Source organism: Manacus candei, unplaced genomic scaffold (assembly GCF_025592945.1).
Source record: "Manacus candei isolate 608988 ecotype Guabito, Panama unplaced genomic scaffold, ASM2559294v1 h1tg000048l, whole genome shotgun sequence".
NCBI classification, from domain to species: Eukaryota; Metazoa; Chordata; class Aves; order Passeriformes; family Pipridae; genus Manacus; species Manacus candei.
In genome coordinates this window covers 3,503,382-3,531,010 of record NW_026138096.1, presented here as the reverse complement: position 1 = coordinate 3,531,010, position 27,629 = coordinate 3,503,382, and the positions used below count along the sequence as shown (strand labels likewise).

General features: G+C 37.9%; 1 protein-coding gene and 1 long non-coding RNA gene across 18 annotated transcripts in view; one reads left to right on the top strand and one right to left on the bottom strand.

The window, feature by feature from the left end:
• The window catches only part of JAKMIP1 (janus kinase and microtubule interacting protein 1), a 245,641-nt gene that overhangs the window by 128,745 nt on the left and 89,267 nt on the right, over positions 1-27,629 (top strand). For 12 of the 15 annotated variants that reach the window (XM_051798502.1, XM_051798508.1, XM_051798503.1 and 9 more), the window contains 5 exons: positions 2,392-2,460; positions 5,782-5,859; positions 7,441-7,644; positions 23,024-23,089; positions 25,621-25,665. In XM_051798502.1, the coding sequence (XP_051654462.1) occupies positions 2,392-2,460; positions 5,782-5,859; positions 7,441-7,644; positions 23,024-23,089; positions 25,621-25,665 (462 nt within the window). Of the gene's footprint in view, positions 1-2,391; positions 2,461-5,781; positions 5,860-7,440; positions 7,645-23,023; positions 23,090-25,589; positions 25,666-27,629 lie in introns of all 15 variants that reach the window. The other 3 variants (XM_051798517.1, XM_051798515.1, XM_051798518.1) reach the window with 2 other exon arrangements.
• On the bottom strand, positions 69-20,509 carry LOC127476085 (uncharacterized). 3 transcript variants are annotated; one of them, XR_007906471.1, is made up of 5 exons: positions 20,095-20,509; positions 12,405-12,512; positions 6,623-6,863; positions 929-1,091; positions 69-321 (listed from the first exon to the last, which is right to left on the bottom strand). It is a non-coding gene; the product is annotated as an uncharacterized LOC127476085 (long non-coding RNA). The 3 variants fall into 3 exon arrangements; XR_007906469.1 differs by having other exon boundaries at positions 12,371-12,512; positions 20,095-20,504; XR_007906470.1 differs by having other exon boundaries at positions 6,721-6,863; positions 12,371-12,512; positions 20,095-20,501.

The following is a 27,629-nucleotide window of genomic DNA, read 5'->3' as shown; positions in this document are numbered from 1 at the left end:
GGAAGCATGATTTTTCTGTTTGGATCATCTGGAGTTGTGCATGAATTCATCCTTACATGAATGTTGGAATTGTGATGTCTTGAGGTAAAATCAATCTTACAAAAACCCCCCAGTTTAAAAATAAAGACCTGTTTTAGAGATATTCCCCATGAAGTACTAAAAAGCCACTTAACACAAGAGGTTTCATTCTCAGAAGTGCCGATGTCCTCAGTGCTCTGGGAACACGTTGCTGTGACATCCTTGGTGAGGTGCCCATGGTCCATCTCAGGCTCATTTCTGTGGATGACTGAAAAAGCTCAGAGTAGTCAGTGGTCCTTTCCTCTGTAAAGTAGTGGACATAGAGAAAAAGCAGTTTGGGCAAGGTAAGTGTTCAGTCAGGTCACTCATTTCTGCATGACTAGTTATTTTCTTCTCAGTTACAGAGGGAATATAATCTGTATATGAATAGGGGTGATATTTAGAACTAAGCAAGACTTGCATATTTCTCTAAAGAAACCTCTGTCATCCTTTTCATATGTTCTTGTTAAATCTTTCCTAGATGCATTCTTGAAATTCAGAATCAGAGCTTTGAAATTAAAATTCGAGCATTTTGCAATAATTACTTTATTTGGTATAATTTTGATAATCTACTTATCTAAATATCTTGAAGTAGATAATCTACATTAGATAATTTAAAAATCATTAATTTGAGTGAGTGATTGCTATAAGCAAAGTAAAAATGAGGAAAAGTTCTAAAATCCATATATTTTTCATTGTGGCATTAAAAGGAAAGGGGATGATTTTAGCCCCTTAAATCCAAAAATGAAATGGGAAGAACCTCAGTATAAAAGGTTAAGATAGAGACTCCTAAATGTCTCCCTTGGTTCCAGAAAGGCTTACAGGCATAGGAAGGTCAGAACCAACATTTAGTTTTGCATATCATTCATACCTTCAAAAAATTGAGACCTCTAATTTTTGCAAATAGCCCTTCACTTGATTGAGGGTAGCTGTGAGAGATGCCCATTTCTATTAATTTCAAGGGTTCAGAATGCTCATGGTCTTGCTGAATATCAGAGGTGAGGCTTCCCTTAGGAATATCTTCAGCTTGTCACCTTCAAAATGAAGAAAACAAAGATGGTGAAAATAGAATACCTGGGGAATATAAGGTTCCTGTTAGTTTTTTTTTTCCTGTAGAAAGTTAAGTAGGTAAAATAATTTTCCCTTTTTTATTCACCGGTCTCTTAAAAAGTGGAAGATCCAAAATGATGAAATAATGAATTTACATTTTTGTGTATTTGTAAACTTATGTTTGAAATTTCGTATCTAAATCTTTGGGGAAAAATCCTGGTGTGTCATTAATTCCTTTGAGTCTGAACCCTGATAAATTCACCAAAACTCTAAATTAAAAAAGCTTACTAAAAGTTTACTAAAAATGCTTACTAAAAGAATTGAAGCAAATATGAGTAGTCCAATGTTAGTAAGCAAGGCATTTGAGGAAAGTGATAATTATCAATGGCAAAGTTACATCTGGTTTTAATGGGAACTGGTGCTATAAAAGGAAGCATTAGTCTAAACTGTGCTCTCTGTAAGCTAGTCATTGATCCTTATTGTAGACCAGCAGGGAAATGAAATAAAACAATTAATTCAGAACTGAACTTGCCCATCCATTCCAATAAACTTAAATGTGAAATATTAATATAATCCCAATGATGATGAGTGATTAAGTAAGAAACTTGTATCCATGCATTTAACTATTACAATATGTGATTTTTTCTTTAGAAAGCAAAGAATGCCATTCTTCTTAATTGTTATTGGTTTTTTGGTCACCAGAGTGGTGAGGGATTCATTGTAGCAATTACAAGAACCTCCATCTGTCTGTCTGTCTGTCTGTTTGTTTTGCTTTTCCCTCTACATTACTGATATTTTAGAAGTGAACCTCTTCCCATGAAGAGTGCAGCAAACTGTGCAAAATCAAGGATTGAATTTTCCACTTTGTCTTTTGTTTAAACTGCCCTCTGAAAAAATGAAGGAGTGGATGCCTGAAGTCAGATGATGGTTTTGCAAATCAGGCCAACAAGCATTGTGCTTGTTGGTATATCACGTCAGAAATGGATTGATTTTGCATTTTGACCCAAGTCTATTTTGTATCTTGAACTTTACAGGGAAAAAAAAAATTGTTTTACTGTAGGAAAGCAACCTCCATTTGCTAGTCCTTAGTATGTTCTTGCAGTCTTCCATTCTGCCTGTGTTCTCACAACTTGTTTATTCATGTGGAACTTTGAAGTGAATACATAGTATGTGCCTGGAAGTGTTGGCAACAAGCTTGAAAACTGTTTGGTACCAACTTTTGCAAAAGCTCTATTTTTCTTTCATTTTCTGTTTTTTCCCCTTCACACTGCTATGTTCTTGTAGTGGTTGAAACAGATAGAGGGGACAGAAGCTGCACTGACACAGAAGATGTTAGACCTGGAGAATGAAAAGGTAAGGAACAGTAGCTAAAAGTATAATTCATTTAGCTAAAACTCATTTCGAGGGAATGTGTATAAACTTCATCCCAGGTTGATTTGCTGCCTTTCTCTGCTTAACAGAGATTGCTTCATGGTAAAATAGGCAAGAGGTTTCTAGAACAATCTATTGCTTTTATTCTTTGGGGTGAGAGGGAAATGTCAAATCTATATAGAACAAAAATAGCATATTATATACAAATTAGGGCACAAATGCATAATAACAGAGCATATTGACCAAACAGTATGAAATTGTCTGTGCTTTCTCTGTGTATTAATTTGTCTGGCAACACCATTGTCTTTTGAATCTTGAGGTCATGTTGCTAGAATTGTCAAGGGTATTTCTTTGCTCTCTGGTACTCAGCTTCTGGACAAGTTGTCAAGACCTCTTACTCCAGATGACCTTTCTTGTCCCATGGTCTTCATGCCTAAAGACAGAATGTTTTCTCAAAAGCAATTCTGTCTTGCAGGACAAACTGACCTTATTTTTCCATATGTTGAACAAATCATTTTAGAAGGTGTTGATTTTTATTGGTTTACCATGCATGCTGTGCTTCGCATCTTCAAATGGTTTTCCAAACACTGATTAATCCTCACCACACCTTTTACTGGTAGATAAATAATTAGCATTACATTCATCCTAAAGAATGGGACAATGAGACAGGGAGATTAAGTGATTTGCCCACGGCCACTGAAGAAGTGTGTCTTTGAGCCACAAACAAAAAGGAAGTGCCCTATTGAGTGTAGCCTTTCATGCTGATTGTAATGTAATGTAGACATGATCCTTCCCAAATTTAGTATTTCTTTATTTTTTAACTCTTGTTATGGAAAAATGCAAAAGTTTTGGGAAGGGAAAGTGCCCTCAAATACTAAGTTCTTTTGTAAAAAGAATTGGAAAAACATAATTTCTATATAACTTGGTTTATTATCTTCCCACTTACTATCTGTGATGTTTTCAACTCTTACTTTGGGTATCCCTTGCATCTATTTGTTTAGCACAGCAATCTGAGAATCTGCATCACTAATGATTGACTCAATCATGAAATGAGTTGAGAAATAACATTCTAACATGGTGCTTTCAGAACGGCTGAGCACTTGTTTAGTCATCTTTGGAACCCATGTTAAGAATTTGAGGTCCTATTCTTGTTTCCTTCCCTCTTACTTTTTGTGGGCAGCTTTTACCATACCTTTTTGAGAAGTAACATGATCAGGGCAGCTGCGTTGCTTTTCTGGGATCTGGTGGTGAACTCAACTGAGCTGATCTGACCCTCTCTATAGTCTCAGGCAAGTCAGTCTAGTTCTCTGGTGTCAGACACTTGTAAGCATGTCAGGATCAGGCCTGTCCTTTACTATACAGTTCACGGTGGTGTTGCATCTTGTACAACAGCCACCAGCTGTTGCTGTAATCCATCCCCATCAGAAAATGATGCCACTTGGGTAGTCAAGGTGGGATTCAGTTGCATAAGCATGGTGTCTAATGCCACATTATATTCTTCAGAGTTCTGGAGATGTCCACAAGGGGCTGACAAATATGTCCTATGGGACTTGGTGGAGATCCCTGCCCTTCTGGACCAGTAGCTGAAGCAACATATTCTAAAATGGGTATCATAGCTATAGATGCCCATCTGTGTGTAATCAAATTCCAGCCCCAAGATCAAGGCCTTTCTTAGACTTTGGCTTTTCCTTCAGTATTTATTAATAGGTAATTAAAAGAACTGCAAGTTTACAAAACAAATTAATAATAAATATTATGCTTCTTATACAGAGAACAAATAGCACCTTATTCCTCTGAGTCCTTTAATATTGGTCTTATATGTTTCTACTGTCACCAGTTTTGGGTTGCTCTTAACATGTAGGAGGTCATCTGTAGTTACTTTATGCTCTGAGCCCCTCCAAAACATTAATTTGGTGATTAGAACAGATTTGTTTTAAAGTAGATGTTTGGACTGAGGATTCATCATCATGGTTCATGCTTAGGCAAACTCAGTGTCAGTGCTATGCTGGTAGCTGACAGCAAAGTTGTCAGAAGTCCACATGTATGTGTAAAGGCAAAATTTGGCCAAATAAGTGACTTTGGGGCAATCCCATATCCAATAAAACTAACTGGACCAGCAATGTTTGATTTTTTTGATACTTTTAGTAAAGGCTGCAGTTAATCATCTGAAGAACCCTATGTATTTAATTTGGCATTTATTCTATATGTTGAAATTAAAAAATTTGTTGAATAGAAAAAAGAATGATGGAAAATGTTGAATTCAGTCAAAGGGCTTCTCTGCTTTCTGGTCTACTACTAATTTTTTTGAGTGTGAAAACATGTCTCGAAAGAAAAGCTAATAAAATTGAATAACTGTTTTATGTTCTACTTACTATCACCCATCCTGGTCTAGGGGAAGGTGTCCCTGCCCATGGCGTGAGGGTTGGAATGAGAGGGTCTTTGAGGTCCCTTCCAACCCAAACCATCCTATGAGTCCATGATCCAAAACACTCTAAAGGCTTGACTATTCAGACAACCATTTGAATGTCCACAACTTGCTTGCAACATCATGCTTTTGGATACCGAGTTCCAGTTAAATCCCAGTCTTTGGAGTTTATATTTTTATATATATGAAATAACTATGGAAGTTGAGTAGCTTGATTTTTAAAAACAAAAGTAAAAAATTCCTGTAAATCCTAGGCATCTTGAAAACTTCTCAGCTCTTCAGCTAGTCACTCAACCTCTCTGGGCATCACTTTGCCCATTTCAAATTGGCTTGAAGACCGAGTTGTTACTTCTGCTTCAGTAGCACAGCACAGAATGGTGCTGCAGAACCCAGCTGCAGACCTGCATGTTCATGTTTCCTCCCAAGAAGAACAGGCTAGACAACAGAAATTAGGGTTTGCCCCATGATTTCCTTAAGGATATGCATGGGACATTTTCAGAAAAGCCATAAAGTGCCCTCACTTGTGTTTCTCTTTTCTCTACCTTGTCCTGCCCTGTGCAAGTTATGGTTATTGACCACATGCATGCACATCCCCATTCACCTCTTGCTGCTCTGTGCACTTCTGTCAGGTCCAGGCAGGTTTGTACGCTGGTGTAGAGGTCAGTAGTTTCTAGGTACAACTTGTTAATATAATACATGTATTTGAAGTACTAATATTGTTAATTTGATATTCCAGTTATCCTTAGGATGAATGTGGTCATTTGCTGTAGGTTTTCATTTACTTTCAAATGGAAAGCTTGTGTAAAAATGATGGCATTTATGATTCTTCATGAATTAGGATAAAGAACAAACACTCCCTTGTTTTTATTATTGCTCAGGACCTGTTCAGTAAACAGAAGGGTTATTTAGAGGAAGAACTCGACTACAGGAAGCAAGCTCTGGACCAGGCTTACATGGTAGGAAAAGAAGAGTCATTAAATTTTTCTGTTTGAACAGATTTGATAAAATGCAGGGGTTTTGTTTTTGTTTCTTTTAATTATAAATAGGGTTCTTTTTTTCTTTATATCTCTTTTTCTACCAGACTAGAAATCAACTATTACTTAAATGAAAACTTAGGAAACGGTTTATAGTACTTACAAGTGTAATGTTTTTGCATTGCATTTTTTATTCTGTGGTATATAAACATCTTGTTAGTACCTCTTGAATGAGAAGAGCTTGTTTATGTATGGAAAAAACTGTGACTAGTAGAATACACCAGAAATTACTTTTCTAATATTTCTTTTCCTGAAGCATTTGTAAGTATTACTGCTGCTAACCGATCCTAAATCAGGAATGCCTGTTCTTCCTATGGGATTCCTTTCTGCGTGGTCCCATCCAACCTTACCCTTCCTAGTTTTCAAAAGGGAAGCTGCAACTTTGCCTTTTCTCAGGCTGAGCAACAATTAGGAATTATCTAAGAACTGATAAAACTGCATACCCAACTTTGTTAATAGTGAGACTTTAGCAAATCAACATACAATGTTCTGAAGCATTATTTATACATTGTAAAAGTTTCTTATGGGGAAAATGTTTTCAGAAAAGAAGCAAGGTCTAGTGCTCAGAGCAGATAACAGAGATAAAAGCAAGCAGGCTCTATTTCTAGCACTGTGACCTTGGGCAAGCCATTTAACCTCTCTGTGCAGTTGTTTATGCATCACTAATATGGATGGAATTACCTACCTCACAAAGGTGTCATGAGGGCTAAAGGGATGTGGTCAGATGCTCTTGATCCAAATATTGTCAGTCTGAATGCTGGTTTTTAATAGGATCATACTAACCCCAGTAATCAGGGAAACACTGCCATGATTCCCTTCTTTCCTCTTGGGAATAAGGTTCTCCATGTGAATGTGAAGTTCTCCTGTATTTTCTGCATTGCAAAGTACTGCAGTTTTGGCCAGTGCATGAGAATCATGTTAGGAATCTGGCAAACAGCAAGGGATGGATGAGGGATTAGTATATACAAGTATAAGAGTGTTCCTCTCTCCATTGCTTATGGCAACTTGAAACTAAACCACTGGCGTAGACCTGGGGCCATAAATGGCAGGATAGTAGGGCCAGAGAGAGAGAGAGAGAGTGAGATTTCTATTCACAGTTTTTCATGTGGTCTTTTTATTTCGTAGGATGGCTTAACAATTCAGTTGCAGTTGAAGGAAATCTGTTAGTTTGCATTGAATTTGTTATGTTCAGCATCAGGATTTGGAGTTTTCTCAGGTGTTGAGTGCAGACCTATCATCTCAATCTTTCTTAAACGGACGAACCAATCATTTACTAGAATGGAAACCATCGCTTGGGTGTAAATCAGTGCCAGGAGGCTGCGTGCACTCTGTGTGGAATGCTCCTCACTGCTCACGACTGCCGCTTTCTGTCCACCTGTCTGTGTCTGTCCTTCCCTATTGCCTAAAGCTTTGCTTGCTGGCCTTCTCCTCTAGCTGTTGGTGGGTCGTTTGCTTGCTGGATTCAAACGTCAGCCTGTCTGTGTGTGATTTGGGTTGCATTAGAAAATCCAGGAGCTGGAAGCCACGCTGTATAATGCCCTGCAGCAGGATCCAGGAAGGCGGGCGAGCGAGTCTCTGACAGAAGCCCAGAGGGAGGATTTGCGAGCTGCAGTGGAGAAGGTGCGGCGGCAGATCCTGAGGCAGAGCCGTGAGTTTGACAGCCAGATCTTGCACGAGCGAATGGAGCTGCTGCAGCAGGCACAGCAGGTAATCCCGGTTCTCTCTCCTCCCTGTCGTTGGTGTTATCTCTGTGGTTGCCGCCACTGCCCATAAACAGCATCGCTTCACCCTCACCTCGTGGAGTTCTGTTTAGTCTATTCCCTGTACAGCTCCCGTGCCAAGGAGCGATGTGGTGTTAGGACCTGGTTGCGCTGGGCATGGTGCACACACAAAACAAGTCACTGTCTCACCACGAGGTCCTGTTGCACAGCCTGTTTCATGTGTGTACAACCACACAGTCTTCCACAGGACTCTGAGGGGAGCGTGTTGCAAGTTTAAGGCCCAAATTAGAAAAAGGCATAATGGAGGGTTGCAAGAGTATAACGCTATGAAAAGAGGAAAGGCAGAAGCAGCAGTTACAGCAATCCAAGTTTTTAATTTTTTCCCCTTCTCAATTACTTTAGCTATTTGTGAAATTTTTTTAAATAAATAAAAAAGAGAAAGTCATAGGAAGCCTTTTAAGAGGCCATTTAAAAGCTTTTGCACCCTTATGTTAGTTTAGAAAAACCTTATCTGTCCAAACTACTTCATTAAGGACAAGTATTGACAACTTGAATTTGGCAAGGTCCTGGCCTATAGAAGTGTGGTAATTACTTACTGTTGGTAGAATTGGTAGTTTTTCTGTGCAAATATTCAGGGGCAGAAGAGAGCTGCATGTCTCAAGGTGTTAATTACTACAGCAGAAATAATTGTTCCTGAAGATTTTTGTTCCTCACTATAGTAACCTCTGAAAGTTGCATGCAGATGTCTTAAATTTTGAGGACTGCTCTCCAGTTGTGCTGCTACTTTTTGTGCAAATCTGGAATCATATATTGTAAATGCTAAAATGTGCTATGTAAATGTGTCCAGAACATTGTTGCTATTTCAGGTGCTGGGGTTAAGAACTGCTTTTAGTTTAGTTCAAGCCCCTCTCTGTTGAGGTTGGCTTTGTAGATGCATATAGATGAAAGTGATGTAATGTGACCCAGCACTGCTGTGATCATCTCCTGTCATCCTGCAATGATGAGAAGTGCTTATAGTGTCAGTGTTAGATCTGAGCTCTAACTTCCTAGAAGTTTCCTTTCTCTTACTCCTTGATGAATGTGTAACACTGAGACCAAGAGATGAACTTATTTAATGGGTATCATCTATTTTCAGTCATCAGTGATGGTGTACAGAAAGCTGGAGAAGGTAGGTACCAGGTGGCACTAGAAGCATCAGAAAGAGAGAGCAAACTTGTTAAATTTGGTAAATGAGAATGGAACCAGAAGTTATTAATTTAATGTTATTAGTGTAGCTGAAAATTAGTGAGACTAGAGGTTTTTGGCAGTTTCTTAGGCAGTACAATTTCCTAGCCAGACTGCTGGTATTTTATTCAGAACAATAATGCAGTGCTTTCCAGTTGGGTAAACATTATTTGCAAATGACATTTAATGGGTATGAATGACATTGTGTCTTGAGGATGCCTCCACACCTAAATAATATACAGTTTCAGATTTTAGCATCAGACTAGATACAGTTTGGTCTTTGCTTTCACTAGGCGTGTACTTTGACACTGAAGGATTGCCATTGGCTAGGGCCTTTCTGTCGCCTGCTGCTGGAGTGTATTTTTGGGGAACCTAGGCAGGGCTTCCAAGTTAAGCTTGTATAATATTGGCAAATAGAAAGGAAAAAGTAGGATTAAATTTGTAGAGTGAAACAGTTGTTCCTGAGAACTCAAAATCCATACTATGTGCATATCTAGAGTGTAACTTGGACTCAGTTCCAATTTGTTCCATGGCCTGCTCACTATCAATTGGAGCATTTAGTGTGCACATCTGGAGCACATCTTCTGTTTGAGTCCAGTTCATGTATTCATAGATGGCTTCACAACATAAAGGTAAATACCATGAGCATAGAAGAAAACAAAAACGCTAGCACAACCATGGATGTTTATGTACCTGCCTTCAGATCTATTTTATAGTGTGCCATTGGAGTTTCATGTTGTGCCCATCTCATTAGACATGCTAATGTTACAGCCCTGCAAGGCACATTGAACTGAATTCTACTACTTACTAAGGAGCTAAGTATTTCAGTAATCTATTTTTAGCACACACATCCCCTATTAAACAGGAAAAAGAAAGGCAAAGATGCTAGTTAATTGGCCTGGATTATGGGAGGGCTAATTCTCACAGCATTACTTTCATCTACACTAGCAAATGACAGAAGCTGTATGTATTTCACAAATGAAACCATACTTGTGCTGGCAGAATCCTCATGAATGGATGAAGCTACATGAAGGATAGTACATCCCTGATGCTTTGTTAAATGAATCCACTCTTTTCCTCATGTATTTATGGCCATGAGAAGTTTTCCTGACATTGTGACATCAGCAAACACCCATCACACTTTATACTTCAAAACTATAGCCTAGATCTGGTCGTATTTTACACTCTGCAGTGGCTTTACAGTACACAGCATACCTCTTGCTCTGCAGAAGATGAGGCTACAGAGAATTATAGGACAGCATGATGGACCTGAAAAGCTTAATAAAGAATCTTCTTGTAAATACTCTCAAACTTTCCCTGAAATAGAAATCATGTATTAAAGACTCCAAATTCTCTGAAACTTTGGAAGTTCGACCACTTCCAGAAGGTCTTTTTCTTTGCTTCCATTACCTTCTGGTCTGTAAGGGCAGGCTGTTTATCCTGGCAGGTTGGCAAAAACCTTCTCTGAGTCAGAGTTTCTGTGTCAGACATGAAGTGGGGGTTCAAGAAATTCTGATGATGGAGAAGGAGGAATTTCCACCTTCTGCCTGTAAATGATCCTTGACTGTACTTGTAGAGTGCAGAAATGGTAAGGCACATGATGAATGCTGCAGGTTGGTCTGCAGGGTTTATTAATAATTAATTGCTTCATGCAGGGACTTTGAGGATTTAGCATGTGAGATGCTGGTTTTACAGAGCTGGTAAATGTACTTCCTGGGGAATGTATCATCTGAAAGGGGCAGGGAAGTGCATAAGAAAATGGGTAAACAGGTGCCCAAGTGTGAGCCTGTGCTGCTTTATGGGAGCTTCTTTGTCCACGTGGAAAGCCTGAGTTCTTACCCACTTGGTACTGACTTTGTTCCAGTGAAATAAATATATTTTAGGATATAAGGCTCTGTATTGCACTGGTAGGTCTGTTTGTCTTGGGTGCGTGTATGGCCCCACATTATTATTGTTCATTAGTATATAAATGGAACCATTTATGTATACCCATGGTGGATTAAGGAAACCAGGCCTCTGTGGAGCCAAATTAGTCAGATTGTGTGACTAGATCTGCTTGCTAAGACACAAAATGCTTTTATTAAACCCAGAGTGCAGCTCGCAGGTCTAAGGGACAGATCCTCAGCTGAAGCGTATTGGCAGTACTCCCTAAGTCAGAGAAGGTGTTTTGTTTTACAGCATCCTCTCTATTTGGAGGAGGTAATATATGTTAATTAAAAATCTGTCATGAGCAGCTTGTGATATTTGCTTCTAGCAATAGGGTATGTGCAGTTCAACCACCATTCCTGTGTATATTGCCATCTAAAATGTCTCACTGCTCTACATTGTTATAAGCTTTTATAAATCAATGTCTGGTTTATTTTTAGCAGGACTTCATTTAAAAGTAACACTTATGCTCTATTCAGTGCAGTGGCCTGACTTTTGTGCTTTTGGAAAATATGAAGGTCATTATTAGCAGGTTCTGCTAAGAAGGGTAATTTTTTATGTATATATACGATGCTAAGTAATTTCTAGAGGGAGAGAAAAAATCCATTTCTGAGAGAAGATATTTCAAAGGGAGCAATACAACATGTTTCTGAAGCAGTGGTATCAACTTCCTAATGAAGTAAACTCAAATATAAAAAACAAACAAACAAACAGCCCCAAAAAACTTAGCACAAAAAATCCACACAGCATAATGGTTAGTACACCTTAAAATTATATTGCAATTATCTTATCTGCTGAAACTAGTAAATATTTAAAGGTCAAGTTATGCTTTACGTAAAACAAATAAAGTAAAAACCTAAATATATTCCTGTTAGTTTTACTGTAGCTGCTTCTGGAGTATGAAACTGTCAAAAGTCATCAGAAGCAGGCTTTAAATTAGGATAGATTAATTCAAATTGCACTGTTGGCAGTATTCAAACATGAAGAAAATTTATAAGAGAAATATAATTTATTCTGATTTCATCTGAAGTTATCTTAAATCCAAAGAGAAGCTAGAAAATCCTTGAAGAACAGCAGACTGACACACACTCAGTTCCAAAAATGGTTGCTGCCAGTCAGAAAGGGTATGAGAGATAGATTTTATTAATATAATCCAGTAATTTCCCACAGTAGTCTTATCTTTGTATAAAATTGTTAGAAAAAAAAAAAAGATATATTAGTTCATTGTGTCATCAGAAAGTGTGAAACTTTTTTCTCTGAGTTGCACCGTAGTACTGTACTAAGATGAGGGTGTTTTATTCTAACTTGAGTTAGAATATTCTTGGGTAAAACTCACTTTTACAAACTAAAAAAACCAATTGCTTCAGTTCCAGACCTGAATATAAGATTTTGGACTGATGAAGTCAACAAAATTCCAACTTTAAATGGGTGGAATATAGCTGTAAATATTTTAGCTATGTTTTCTTAAAACTAGATCATTTACTCCCATGACCAGATTATTCATCAGTAGTAAAAGCAGAAACTACCACTTTATTTGCATATTTTACTAGAAGAAGGCATACCTTTAGGAGACAGCAGGTTTAAATCAGAACTGACCTCTCTGTGTCACTGCCATGGAGAAGGATTCACTGCAGATGTGATGCCTCAGGCACTGCTTTCATGGACACCAAGGAAAAGTCAGAAGTAGCAGGGTCTTTTTTCATCCTGAAATGTCAAAATATAGCTTGAAATTGAGAAATAACAAACTAATTTACTTCATTAAGTTTCTTAGTTAATTTTTTTCTGACCTGAAGAGTGAAGTTCTGACTGCTTAAAAATCAAACAAAACTGTAGCCCATGGCATTTCTCCATGAATTCTTCTGTTGTCTCATAAGTAGGACAACTTTTTCACACTGAGAGAGTAGCTTGTTTATATATCCATAGGGTTGGATGTCACCATATCTATAAAATCATATTGGCTCAGCCATTTAGAATACATATTTGGTGGTTTTTTTGTTTGTTTTTTTTTTTTTTAAATTTTCATTTGAAAAAGAATTGTTAATAAGGTAATTGCCAGAGTGAAGTAGGAACCTGAGATTTGCCACTTGATATACTACAGATATTCAGGCAAAGCTTGGATAAATCCAGCAGTTGTTCTGCTCCCCTTTGCTGTGTAATTTGTTATGGTTGATAGACCATCTATTTTTTACCCAAGGAGAGTTATTAAGGTTTAATGTTTGACTGGGAAGGCACTTGAGGGAGGGAGAGAGCGAGGGAGGATGCTCTGCTCAGTGTACCTCATTAATAGGCATGAGGAGGAGTTGTCTTAAATTTGTCCTGTTTGGCACAATGCTTTGTGACAGAGAGAACAAATTAAAGACAACCACTTCTCTGGCAAGTTGCCTTGATCAAAAACCCACAGCTGTGTCACACAGTTTAGAAAGCAGGTAGAAGTATTACTAGTAAGCTTACTTACATAATAATAATTGGGGAGTCTCAGATCATTTTATCTCCAAATCTACGTAGATTAAATGGTGTAATGTTTTTATTTTAAATCTGAAGTGTTAAAGTTCTAGAAGTTAATTCCCAGCTATTTGTGTGCAACTATATGTGAAGAGGACCACGTAGGGCAACCACTGATTTTTATTTCTTTTCTTTTGCGGTTTCTAGTACTTGCTTAGTATTAATGGTCTGTGCTTTGCTGTTCAAAATTTAATACATTACTGTTGATAAAGCATTTTTTATATTCATGAATTGCTCTTAAAGGCATCTGATATCACAGCTGTATAACTGTCATCAATATTCATCAAGCACATCATGACTGGGCTAATCATAGCTGACCAGTGGTATTGATTTGTCATGCAGGAGTGAACACTGAGTCTTTCAGGGCATCATTGCTGCTATAATGACAATGGCACAATAAACTGTAATTTCTCAGAGGTCTGCATGGCAGATGAGAGTTAACTTTAATAGTTGCTCTACGTGTATCTTACAGCGTTTCCTTGTGCATGTTTTCTGTATATCTTCAACCATATCTGCTTTACCAACTGCCTTAGTGCTGCTACTTGTCTGAATAAGTGATGATAGCAGGACTGGTGTGATACCTACAAAATATATCTGAAAGGTCTGCTCCCTTTGTCCTAAACAAAGTGTGATTGAGGGTTTTTTGGGGTTTTTTCCTGTCTGATAATCTGCCTAGGCGGTCATAGAGTCAGTTTTAAGATGTTGAATGTATTTTGTCTTCTGAGTTTACACAGACTTAGTATAGCTATTCTTGTGTAGATGTAAGTCTAGTATGTCTTAAATTATTGTTTTTCCCCAATGAAAACAATAGGACTGCTGATATTCCTCTTTTAGATATCAATGTATGTTGTAACATAAATTAAAAGGCTCTTTGTGTTAAAAAAAAGAATTGAGTTTACTAGTAAATATTACATACATGGAGTCATTTTTGTACCAGATTATAACAGATAGTTATTTTGGTCTAAATGTATTTATAAAATTCAGTAATTTACTATCAAGATCAATGTGATGGAATATATATGCTGAGAAATGCAGTGCATGGGTGCAGCTGCTAAAAGGTTCATTCTCCTCAGGAAGGCAAATAAAGAAGCTACAAATGCATAATAAAGATTAACAAGAACAATTCTTCTATGTCAGCAACTATTAATTGGATTATTATTGTTGAGACTACAGAACATAGAAAAGAATAAAATTTTTACCTGCTGTGTAAAGGAAATCTTGATGAGGATCAGAGAGATACAGTACATCCAAAATAATCTCTTATTATCGTATTCAACTGGCTAAAATTTACATTAGGTTTTCATTCATAAAGTAAAGCAAGATGGCAACAAACATAACTTAAGATAATTCTGTTGCAGTGGGCTTTTTTGTTTCCTTATGACCACTATGCAAAATCACATTCTAGGAACATAGAACTAAAGGGAACATTTGGATTCCCGAATCCAAACCCCTTACAGTAGCAGATTCAACAGCTTAAGTAAACTCATGTGACAATTTCCTATGCAAATTGAATTGTTAAAACAGTACAGGCTTTTAAACATCTGTTAAAATACATTAGATTTAAAAATGCCCAAGAAATATTTTCATTAAGGAATTCTATCCACCACTTTAGTGATTTGAATAATAGCTAAAGGCAGGTCAGTTTATATTCATCTTTGTTTAAATTCATACATGTAACATAGTTATGCTGTTCACATTATTAAAGATCTTACCTGTGTCTTAATAGTGATGAGAATCTGCTTAAAATAATGATATAATGAAAAATTACTGATTCTTCCCCTTGTCAAATTGATAAAATATTTCCCATGCTAAATTTTGCTGCAGAATGAGATATGTTCTTGATCATAAGATGGCTTCAGAGAGTCAAAACCTGGTTCATGTCAGATACAGTCCACCAATGGTGCCTATGCTGTGAACGTACATTAACCTGAACCTTTGCAACATTTCAGAGCCGAGGCTCTAAGCAGCTTAGCAAATCCTTCTTGGTCTGCTTTGTGCTAAAATTATCAAATTGTTTTCTTGGATTTGCTGGTGAATGTAAATCCAATAAGAGCGTGTCACAGGAACTGTTAAGGTAGTTTCTAAACCCCCTCTTTAGTACATTCCTGTGTTTTCACAAGTACAGTAGTATGGCAAAGAGCATATTTTGCAGGTAGGTAAATTGATCTTGATATTGCTGTGTGTAAAACATTTGTACAGATGGGCTCTTTACTTACACACTTATCTGGGAAACAAGAACATCAGTTCCACAGTTTGACACCTACGTGAAGGATCATGTGGTCATGTCACACAAATTTCTTTCTTGATAGATTTTTCCCCATTTGACAAAGCTCCTTGAGGATTTGAAGCCATCCAAGATGTTGGTTCAGGACTGTAAATGGCTGGCTAGTACTGTGGGTGAATTGGAGAGAATGAAAGGCTTGGATGAAGAAGTCTACTTCATCTAACTTGCATCACTGTCCAGTAAATGGAAAACAAAAATTCCTAGAGTCTGTATTTGATACTAAAAAAAATTATCTGAGCTGGCAGATCAGGTCAAAGAAAACCCAGAATGTGCATGAGGCACCATATAATTGTAGAGTGACACAGTCCCTTTCTCATCCGAATTTGTGGTAGCATGGAAGATAAGCTTAACCAAATGAGGAAATGTGCACATTTTGGTTGCCTGATGGAGGAAATCTGCACCTAGCATTTTAAAGTAGTGAGGCACTTCAGTACATCTCAGATCAATTTTTTTCCTTCGTAATGCTGAAGTTCCTCCCATGTCTGACTCTCAAAATGATGACAAATCATTGCTGGGCTGATATATTGCCTCCAGCATAAAAATGATAGCCCTGAGACTGCAACCCAGGGCTCACTGAGCTCAGCAGCAGGAATTCCATTAATTCCAGTGCACTATATTAATGGCAATGGTACTTAATGTAGATAGATTGCTATTATAACACAAGCTGGGCACACATACTTCATGTATTTTATGTTGGAATACCATTAACATTTTTTTTTTCAATAGAGCAATATTTTCATTTTGGCTAAACAGCAAGCTGAGTGTTCTAAGCCTGCGTTATTGGAATATTTCTGTTAGTGAAAGTAGATTAATATTTCCAAGCACACATCCACCATCATGCTGCTTACATTTCACCTAAACTTTGATTCCTCAGATCTCCCAGACATGTGGTTTGCAACCTGGAGGTTGCAGTATAGCCACAGGAGGCAAACCATGCAAAAATTATTGAAATTGCCCTTTTGAAATCAATACCTGTCTGATTCTCCACTGGCAATGTATTAATATGATTTCATTGAACTCTTTGCCTTCAATTCAGTTTTAAATACTGAATTTTTCCTTTTTATTTGCACCTTGTACAAGGGAGTAATGAAAATAATGAATCTGCATCTAAGGTTGTCTGGCCTTTTGCTGAGTTTGGATGCATTTGGAAAACAAAAATCTATAGGGAAATTTTCCAGCTATGGGGAAAATGGACCTGTAGGTGAAGAGACACCTGAATTGGTCCTACCGAGGCCAGTTCAGGTACCATACTTCATGCAAACTTAAAGACTCACACTCTTTAGGAAGGTCAAAACAGCTGGGAGTAGGAGTTTTTAGTCCCATCTTGGTGTGTCAGCCCTCTGCTACTTGAGAAAAGAAGAGCTGACTTGTCTTAATTTCCCTCACAGTACTGGAAGGCACTTGCCATCCACGTTTACCAAAGAGAGTTGCTTAAGTGAATAATTGCACTTCAAAAAGTGTATCCTGTTTCCCAGAAAGATGAACTTTCCATCAAGAGCTGAAAGGAAATGGAGGGTTATGAGCATTTAGGAGGAATCTTCTTCACGTTAGGAATCTTTTGCTGAGAAATATGTCTAATTTCTCATTTTTGGGGCAGTTTGGCTGCCCTTTGTGTTTGGGATCTCTCTAAGAGTTAGAGATTGGAGAGAACTGCAGTCAGAGAATGTATAATTTAGACAACTGTGGCTGACTGATGGTAAACTTCCCTTTTATGACTATTCAGTAATGTCATTTGTAGTGCCACGTTAGGGCAGTCTTTGCCTGCCTTTGTGTTACAGACTTCCAAAGGAAAAGTGTGCTTTAGTTGCCTGAATTTTCTGGATGTGCTCTCTCTTACCTAACTGTTACCATTTTTAGGTTGTCCTTCAGGGTTATAGCTCTGCCACCTGCCTTTGTATAGGTTCATATGTAACTCCTATTGAGAAAAATTTTATAACGGAACTTAAAAGTCTGTTCAAATTACAATTAAGTAATAAGTAAGGCATCTTTAGCATCTTTGTTCTGTGGCTGTCTGGCAGTGCAAGTGGATCTCTGAGCTGAGCCCCTCTCCTGGCAGAGCTGGAGCTGCTGCTGTTCAGCATAGCCTGGCCAGCAGAGCCATCTGCTGATAGCTCTGCACAGGGAACGGCCCTCAGCCCCTGCTGTGCTCTGGCTGCTTGTGAGCACTTACTCAGAAGTGCCAGCAAACTTCATTGCCAATAGAAGAATGATTTTTTTATCTAGTAGGTGCTTGCCATACTGAAATGGATGCTTGCCCAACCCTCTTTTGAAACTCGGGGAAGCTCCATGCGAGTGAGGGCAGTTACAGGGAGTATTTGCAAATGTAACATCCATCATCCAGAAGTTTTGTGATGAGATTTCATTTGCCATTGTAATAAAATCAATGACAAATTAGTGTTCATTATTTTGGCAGGTTGGTTCTGAATGTGGGTGAGGTGGGCAGTGTTAAGAAACTGTCCCTTATGTTTGCACTGCTCTCTTCCATGGTTGCATTTCCATTACCTGCTTTTGCCTGACTGTGGCTCTTTGTCTGCCTACAGTAATTCCATTGTATGGCCCCATGATTTGACAAAACAGCGTTATTCTCATAAATCCTGTCAGTCCCAAAAAGTGCACTTGTGTGACCAAGGGGCAGCTATTAACTGCAGGAACATGGGAATTGCTAGAACCCAGCAGAGTCCATCATCCCTAATCCTTGCTTTGACTGTGGCCACTATCCATATCTTCTATCTCTTTCTTTTTTAAAAAGAAAATAAAGATAAGAACAACCTGTGGCTTTTTTTTTTAACTGAGACTTATGAAAGTTTTGAAAGCAAGATAGAGTCAATTTTGTTGCTTCCTAATATTTTTTTTTGTGCTGTTGAAAAGGTACTGGATTTACACTGCAGGGTTCCTGAGAGCCTAGAGGTGAATGCATTTTTAATATCGCAATTGTTATAACTCTATATGACACAGAAGGAAAAGCTCAACTTACTGATCATCAGTTTATACCCTGAAGCATGAAAGCAGGTAGAATTTCTTGATAACAATGAAATACCTATACGTGATTTGTTGTCACAGTCACGCTTTTGCAAACATAAACAAATCAGAATTCTCTGAAAGCATCTAATCAAGTGTTGAAAATCTGAAAGTCCACAGCTTCTTGATTTGTGATTCTTGCAAATAAAAGGAACAGTAGATAAAGATGTAAAGACTATTTATTGGACAGAGCCTCAAGCAGTTTTGCCTTTGGTCTTAATTCGTATCTGTAACTTTTGTGTAATTTCCTTCTTGGTAGTTTAATATAACCTTTGACTGATAAACATCTCTTGCTACCTCTAGAAGATACTTCTATTTTTAGAACTCCAATTGCTGCATATATTTTACATGTACTTTTTAAAGTCATGTTTTGGAAATCATTATCTTCGTGATCAAGATAATGCTGTAAATGTAGAAAGGTACAATAAGGGGAAACTGTTATTTTTATGTGTTAAATACTCTATGTAGGTGTAAATATGTTTTTTTCCAGCCAATAAATTGCATAAACTTTTATATATTTTTAAGGTCATCTCTGCAGTTAAATGGAAATAAATGAGTTAAATCAGACTTTTCAGGATATATAAATAGCTGAACCAGGCTGGTTATCTTCCAGTGCTGTCCCTGAGCAATCAGAGGATATTGATGGCAATAGCTATGTCCACTTCATCCTCCTGGATAATCCTCCAGGGGGAAGCAAGTAAACAACTAGGAGCAAACAACTCCAAGCTTTGATACTCAATGAAAAATTCCAGCCCAAGGTCATATTTTAGAACCTGTCTAGGTTTGAATTTTTAATTTCTGTAGTAAAGAAGTTAGTTACAAAATCTTACTCATTTGCAGTGTAAATATTCTGTCATTGTGATTTCCACTCATAGAAGAGGAATACAAGCTGTTTAAGCAGCAGCCACCTGCCTTCAGCATATTATCCTTGTGCTGCAAGTCCAGAACAGTTCTACAGATACACATGTATACCTGTAAATAGTCTGCTCTACTGACTATATCCACTGTGTCCACTACAGCAGCACAGAAACAGCAGCGATGCCCTGGCCACCTGCCAGGCCATGCCCACAGCCATGGCTGTTATCAGAATGTTCCCAGGCCCAATTCAGCAAGGTGATAAGCAGTACAGTGCTACAGCAGGCAGAGAAAGCAAAAAGCGGCCACCAACGAGCAGTAGGCTCTAATACACAGTCAGGAAAGCAAACCTCATAGCAAACACAGGAGCCTGCTGAGTACTAGGTAAACATCACTAACAGCAATAAATTCAATCTAGCGCATTCCAATCAAACCCACTGTTACCTCGAACCCCTCAAGCCCAGTGTTGAGCACCAAAAAGGACTGTGGTGGTTTAACCCCAGCCAGCAACCAAGCCCTGCTCCCACTCACTCACTCCCCCACCAGTGGATCGGGGAGAGAATTGGAACCTGGAAAACTCGTAGTTGAGATAAAGACAGCTTAATAGGAAGAGCAAAAACCACCCACACAAGCAAAACAAAACAAGGAATTAATTCACCACTTCCCACGGACAGGCAGGTGTTCAGCCATCTCCAGGAGACCAAGGTCCCGTCACACATAACAGTGACTTGAGAAGACAAACACCATCACTCCAAACATCCCTCCTTTCCTCCTTCTTCCCCTCAGTTTATATACTGAGCATGATGTCATACGGTCTGGAATATCCCTTTGGTCAGTTTGGGTCACCTGTCCCTACTGTGTCTCCTCCCAGCTTCCCAGCACCCTCAACTTCCTTGCCAGCGTGGCAATACGGAAAGTAGAAAAGGCCTTGGCTCTGTGTAAGCCCTGCTCAGCAATAACAAAATTAATGTAATCAACGCTGTGTTCAGCACAGATCCAAAACATAGGCCCATACTAGTAAATATGAAGAAAATTAACTCTACTTCAGCCAAAACCAGCACAATCTGCCTTACTGATATCAATCTAGTTGGTTTGAGGGTATTTTGTAGATTTTTCACTGCTAAGAAATTCAACCCTTTGAGTTTTACCTTTCAGTTGGTAGGTTGTTTTTGTATTTAAACTGATTTTTAGGAAAGCGTATATTTCTTCAACTTAAAACTATTCTCTATCTTTCATCTCCCAAAATTTAACTATTTTTATGGGTTATGGGTGGGAATTGGAGAATAGAAGCCTCAGACCTTTTTTAGAACCATTCTGAATAGTTTTAGAGAACAGCTGAATAGCTGTAATCTTTTGAAAAGATTAAAAATTCATAAGGGAATAATAACATCTCAATTTTTACTTAATTAACAGAATTCCTAAATCTTAAAAATGTCATCTTATCCTAATTAACTTGTTCTTTTATAAAGGAACCCTTGCTGTAAACCCTGAGGTGAGAAAGCCACCAGATGTTTGATGGCTTCTTTTTTTTCCTTTTTTTCTGAAGGCAAACTCTCAGCAGTTATTGAAAAAATATCTCACATGATAAATCTTGAAGATGAAAATGATATTTAAAATGTTACTTCCAGCCACTTATCTCACTACAGTTAAATTTTGCCACAGAGCATAGCACAACCCCCAGAGAATTGAAGTCTGTCACTCAGCTCTGGGATGTGGTTGTAAGAAGGAATCAGCATAACTGAAATGACGATGAGAGAAACAGGAGTCTAACCTCATGAACTAGAGATCTCAGAGGTGATTAAATCTGCCTGCTTCTCATCCCATGGTTTTTTACAGTGATTGTAACATTCCTGTTACACACCATCTATAAAAATGATCACTTGAGAGATAGGCTTGCCTTGAGCAGGGAGTAGATGAAGTATAAATCAATTCAAATGTAATAGAGGAAAAGTGAAATTAATACAGCTGTGCTCAGGGCATTTGTTACTGTCAGGAGAACTGCATGCATTATGTCACACAAGGGTAATCTGGTTTGTGTTGGTTTGTGTATTTACTGAGGAAATCTTTGACCACTGCAGTATGATGTAGCAGAGATTTTGATTCACGTACTCTGACTGTGTAATATCCAAATCAGTCATTTAAGCAAAATCTTTCATTGTGAAATAGCAGCAACAATAACAAAACTATTTTGCTTGTGGCCTCTCTTCAATATTTGTGTGGAGGAGTATATCCTAGGAAAAGTGAACTCCAGGGTTGTGTGTATCTCATTTTTGGAGTAGTTCCAGGTTAGATTTGAAATTTTCAAGCCAAGCTCTGAGGTTCTCCAAACCAGTTTGGTCATTGGATCAGCTGCTACCTTGCTGCAGCTATCCTGGGCTACCACGAGTGTGGGGCACTTACCACTGTTTGAGGTCTTTGAACTGAATGCAGGTAAGCAACTACCAACATCAGGTGATATGCACAGGTTTATAAGTAATGGCCGGATATTGTTTTGAAAGAGATATTAATTGTTCAATTCAATTTGGGAGTTATAAAATAACTTGTGTGTGGTGCAGCAGCAGCTACATTAATTTTATTGGCCTATGGCATTCACAATAGAGGAGGAGATAATTTGTCTTCCCAAGTTCGGGAACTGTTAACAACCTTAGCTATTGTAGGCCGGGCTGAGATTGAACAGTTAATCCTGAATAAAAGCTGATTGTATAAAGTTGCTCTTTGATATCCAGTGACTGTTAGTAGGAGAGTCCTACTTTAATAAATAATAAACCTACCGCAACAAGTAAATGGTACTAAAAGTGTAATAAAATGCATCTGAATTGTAGAAGCCACCCAAAATTAAAGGAAAAATAAAAAATACTCATAACTTATATAAAGCAAACAAGGGGATATGTGATACAGAAAGGAAGTAAGATATGTGCACTCAACAGGAGTCATACTTTAGAAGAATCTTTGTGAAACCGAACAAGAAAAATCCTTAAAAATATGGGGAGCTATACTGAAGAAAACATTCCCTCTGGCTCTGTGGGAGGTAACAGGTGATGGGACACAGCTGAATCTTTGGATGTGCCTTAGTGATGAACTGAAAATCTGAGTGTTCTGGTTTTTTCTGGTATAGCATGACTATGCCAGAAGCATGGTATGTTTTATAGGAAAAGAAAATAGGGAGTTAAAAAGATATATAATAGTGTAATCTGCTGACTGTCTAGGTAAGTTGCAGAGAAAGTAATCTGCTGACTGTCTGGCAGTTGCAGAGAAAGTAATGTTGTACTTCTAAGAATTTGGTGCTAATTGGAATCGTGTATATATGTTAAAATTATGATTAATGAGTGGTAATGAGTAAACATGATGTTCTGAACACGCAGCTTGCTTGAAATGCCATGGTTTCATGGAGACACGGAGCAATCCTGCCAGGGACACGCCTAATATAACTGTATAGATAGTGTTACATTAATAATGGGCACTTGTTCTCTTTATTTTTAACCTATTTCTTATCTTTTTGATTCATATACTTTTCAAATTAGATATAATAATGTCTATTTTGCTTCTTCTGTTCCAGCGAATTCGAGATCTAGAAGATAAAATAGAGCTTCAAAAGAGGCAACTCAAAGAAATTGAGGAAAAGGTAAATAAAATTCTGGGCAGCACCAATGGATTTCTTCTCTACAAATTTATTTTTCTCTGTTGCATTGATGTTAGTACTCCTTAACCTAGTATCATTAAATCTATTTTTAAAGCAAGATAAAATTGGAGTTCAAAACATTGCTGTGTGAAATGATGGTTTTTCTCTAATCCGCTCAAAACCATTTCCTATCCAGACTTTCTGTCAATTACAGGAAGGCATCAAGGGGTCTGGAGAGACACTAGGCTAGTAGGGGGAGGATTTGATGATGTTTAGATCAAAAAAGAACATACAGATTTGTCTCTGACAGATTTGTTTAGCTCAGCCCTGTTTGGGTATCATTGCTCTGCCAAACTTTCAAGTACTGAAAATTAAAACAAAATTAATAAGATGCCTATGACATAATTTACAATCGAGAATATTTCTTACTTTAAGATAGAAACAAATTAATATCCTGGGTCCAAATTTTCTTGTCTTTTGAAAAAGCTCTGATCAAAGCTTGAGACAGCAAATGTATTTGTGTCACTGTTGTTCCCAAGCAAGGGATGGCCCAAGGTTCGTGGGCTATCAGCTCAGGAGTTTCCCAGGTCTGTGAAGTTTAGACTGCTCTGCAGGGCATGGGATGACCATGGGTCTTTCTCTAGGCCCCAGGAAAATGTTTTAGCTTGTTACTTTTGCTGAATCAGTGCCTAGATCCCAACACGAGTTACATCGTCTCAGGTTAATTTTCTCCAGCATTTATGGATACCTAATCCTACATAAACACACTGGTAGGCTGAATGAAGAAGTTAGTGGAGTTTTCAATAATTTTTTTTCTTTTGGGATGAGAATGTGGTGAAAGATGAGAGTTGAAAGAGGTCAGTGGGTCTTGCAGAACTGAGAGAGTCTTTGGCAACCAGCTCACTGGATGTTGAAAGGTTTCTTCCTCACCCTTCAGTCCCAGTGTCCCATCATCTGTCCTCCCAGTGTCACCCTCTGGGGCTATTGCACTTCTAGCAACTAATCCAATTCCCTCAGCATCTTCCTTGGTCCCTTATGCTCCCACATTAGTTGACTCCCCTTTGCTGTACCTTGTCCTGCACTTTTCAAACTGTGATATCCAACTGTGTTTGTGGAAGAGCCAGGAGAAGAGCCAGGAGAAACTGTGCTGGGTGCTGCTGTTTTCAGTAGCAGAGAAGCACGGGAATCATCCACTGCTAGAAGGGCTCTTTTGCTGCCTTTGCCCTTTTCTGCCCCCAACTGCTTGTATAGCTGAAGCTGTTCCTGTCTAGCAGCCAGTGATGTCTCATATCAAAGCAGAGAAATGCTGAGGGATAGATGATACTTCCACATGTTAATTACTTCAAATATTAGTGTTTATCCACCTACTTTAAAACATCAACATCTCTGGATGTTGCTATTGCCCAAATATAAGCCTTTAAGTCATTGCCATTACAGTTTACAAATTAGGTATTGGATTAGACAGGCTGATAATTTTGAAAATGGAAGATAGCATTATCTCTACTGGTTCACCAGCTGGATGGATGGAAAAAGCATTAGAAAAGAAACAGCTTAATCACAAGCTTAGCAGAAAGCTGGTAATGAGTTAAAATGATTAACATCCTCTTTGCCTTAATGTTGCATTAGCAAGAGACCTGAGAAAAGCTTCGTCTTTTTCTATTAACCTTCAACTTCTGAATGGGTGGAGCACTTCTTTTTATCTGTATTACATTTGAATTATTTTTTTTCCTTGGGATTAAATCCCATTCTGAATTTGATTGACCAAAGGAAAATTATGTTGCCAGGGAATCAGTGAATGATACACTTTTACCTTATTGTTCTTCTTAAGGTTTAATGTGTCAAAGAGCACAGACTGACACCTACAAGCTACTGATACTGAGCACAATATCTGAGCCTCATCACTGGGGGTAGCTAAGGGCAATGCACCATTTATGGTGTCACGAGTATGACTTTTTATTTTCCTTTAGGAATGACTTCAATTTTTAAGTTTTATGTCAAATCAGAACACAAGGATGGCAGTATTTCTGCCCTATAGATTCTTCAGCAAACTGTCTTGTTTCTAAAGGATATACAGAAGAAAAATGTAAAATCTCGATTTTAGTCTATGAGTTGAAATATGAGGAACAAGTGGTGTTTAAACACATCATACTTTTCTCATAAGCGATCCTTTACCATTTTAGCTGCACTTAGTTTGTATCCTGGTGAGTCTTGGTTTAGGACAGTTTTCACATGTGTAATTATAGGTACTTCCCTAAGTGATGCACAAAGCCAAGCCTAGTATTTCTCAAGTTGAATAGTCCACAGATGTTACCATTGTAGAACTGCTCAAATGCTGAATTTTGTGCCCCTTTTAGAGTAAGTTCGGTATACTTTATCTTTCTTTCAGATCAACTTAATTAATGATATGAGACTAACTGCTGTAATGTCATTGGATTTCATATTACATATCTTACATCTTCTTTCTTTTCTTTTTTCCTCATTTTCTTTTGATCTTATGTTATAGTTTTTGTTCCTTTTTTTGTTTTTTTCACTAGCATTCATTCTGTGGCCTTGATGACACAACCGAGCCAAGATGTGTGGTTGGTATTCTTTATATTTCTTCATAGTCAATTTTTAGCTCTTAGATTTTGCCATATTTTGAGAATTGTTTGTAAGACTCTGAAACCATAGGGAAGAGCATACTGGTTTTGGTTGCACAGAGAGGAAGAGTCCCCTATAAAATCCAACTTGGATGCTTTCCATCCTAGACTTCTGCAGAAAGTCATTGGGTTTTCAATGAAAAATGATTTTGCATTCTAAGATGCTGACTGCTGTAACTGCAGTGGGTGCTTTTCATTTCTGCAACACAGGTACGTTTTGTCTCAAAATTCAGGTATTGCTGTAGGATCCTGCCTTCTGTCACACTGGATGGAGAAGCGGCAAAACATTGGTTTTCAATTTTTTTTCCTAAAAAGTCCTGTAAGCATCACCACCCATGCAAAAAAAAAAAAAAAAAGGAGTTCATTTTACTTCCTCAAGATCTTTGAGGCCATGAAACCACTTAGGAAATAATGACCTATTTTCCCTTCTATGAGTGGATGTGAAGGTTACAATGTGACTGCCCCCTGTGTGCCAGCGCAACATGGAAGGGGTGAGGGTAAAAAACCTCTGTGCCTCTCCTTTGCGACACTGCCATCATTCTTGCTGTCCTTTCCACAGCATCCTGATCCTTTCAGCTCAATGCAAAGGACAGAGTGAATTTCTAGTGGCAGTGCTCACCTTTCACAGAGAACAAGAGGGAAACACAATTTAGAAAATAAGTCCCAGTCCTCTTCCCTGGAGCAATGCAAGTTGCACACTGCCTTTCAGTAAGGATGGTAACTCAACAATCTGTCAGAGAATTAAGCTGTGGTTTAAAACTATTGAATATTATACAGTGTTTGTGTTGTTACTGTTGTTTTTTTGTTTTGTTTTTAACTGATAATACATGATGCTTTTACCTTTACAATTTTTCCAAGTTTTTTCTTCTTTTAAATCTGTTGTGAATTATGCTCATGGAATCTCCTTAGACTAGGACATGCATTCAATCAACACCTTTGAAACTGCTATACACTTCTGTATGATGAAGAAGCATGATGACAATAGTTACTCCAAAAAACTGTTATATTTACCTTACATTAAACTTGAAACAGTATTTTCTTCTGCCCAAATCACAAGTACTTTTACGAAATCAGACCTGTATTATGGGCTCTTTTGAGGGTTTATTCAGGTCCCAGTACCTTCAGTTATCATCTTTCTGTTGATGCTCTTTGGAACTGGCTCTGGACTTTCATTATGAGCATTGCTGCATATGTTTTTTATTTTTCAATAAAATGGTGATAGAAACAGATGGGTAGAATGTAATTCAAGGGTGTTATTGCTTTGTAACAAAAAAAGCAGTAGTTTTCTTTTGATTCTTAGATGGGTGTTGAAAAGTGGTGGAAATTGAACAACATTTCTCAGCATTTTCAGCATTCCTTCTGAAATTTCCTCTGATTTGTCAAAAATTGAGCATGTGCATATAGAGAGGTGTTTGAAGAAAGGTGAAGCCTTTTGGTACACTATTCACCTTTCCACAGTTTGAGATGAATTTTTTGTTCTGAGGAAATCAGATGGGACAGATGCTGTTTTGGTTCATATAAGCTCGAAAGAGTAATGTTAAAGGAATCACTAAACTATTATCTTTGAAGTTTCATCCAGCTTTTTTATACCAGTCCTGGTTAGAGGTGATAACATCTGGATGAATATATTTGCTTTTAAATATTGTGAAAAGTATACTGGCCTAGTCTACAGAAACTTTATAAACATTCCATAAACTTAGAGAAATTACCAGCATTTTTAAAATTCCATTTGAAATATTTTGAAATACTATGCATTCGAGGGATCCATAGGCTTCCATGCTGATATAACTGATAGTATTATGGGTCTCCCCTTGGATAAAAGAGAAAAAAAAATGAAAAAAAATTTACAAGTATTATTAATCTCCAGAAAATGCATTGTGCTGCTATAACCTGCTATTCTTCCT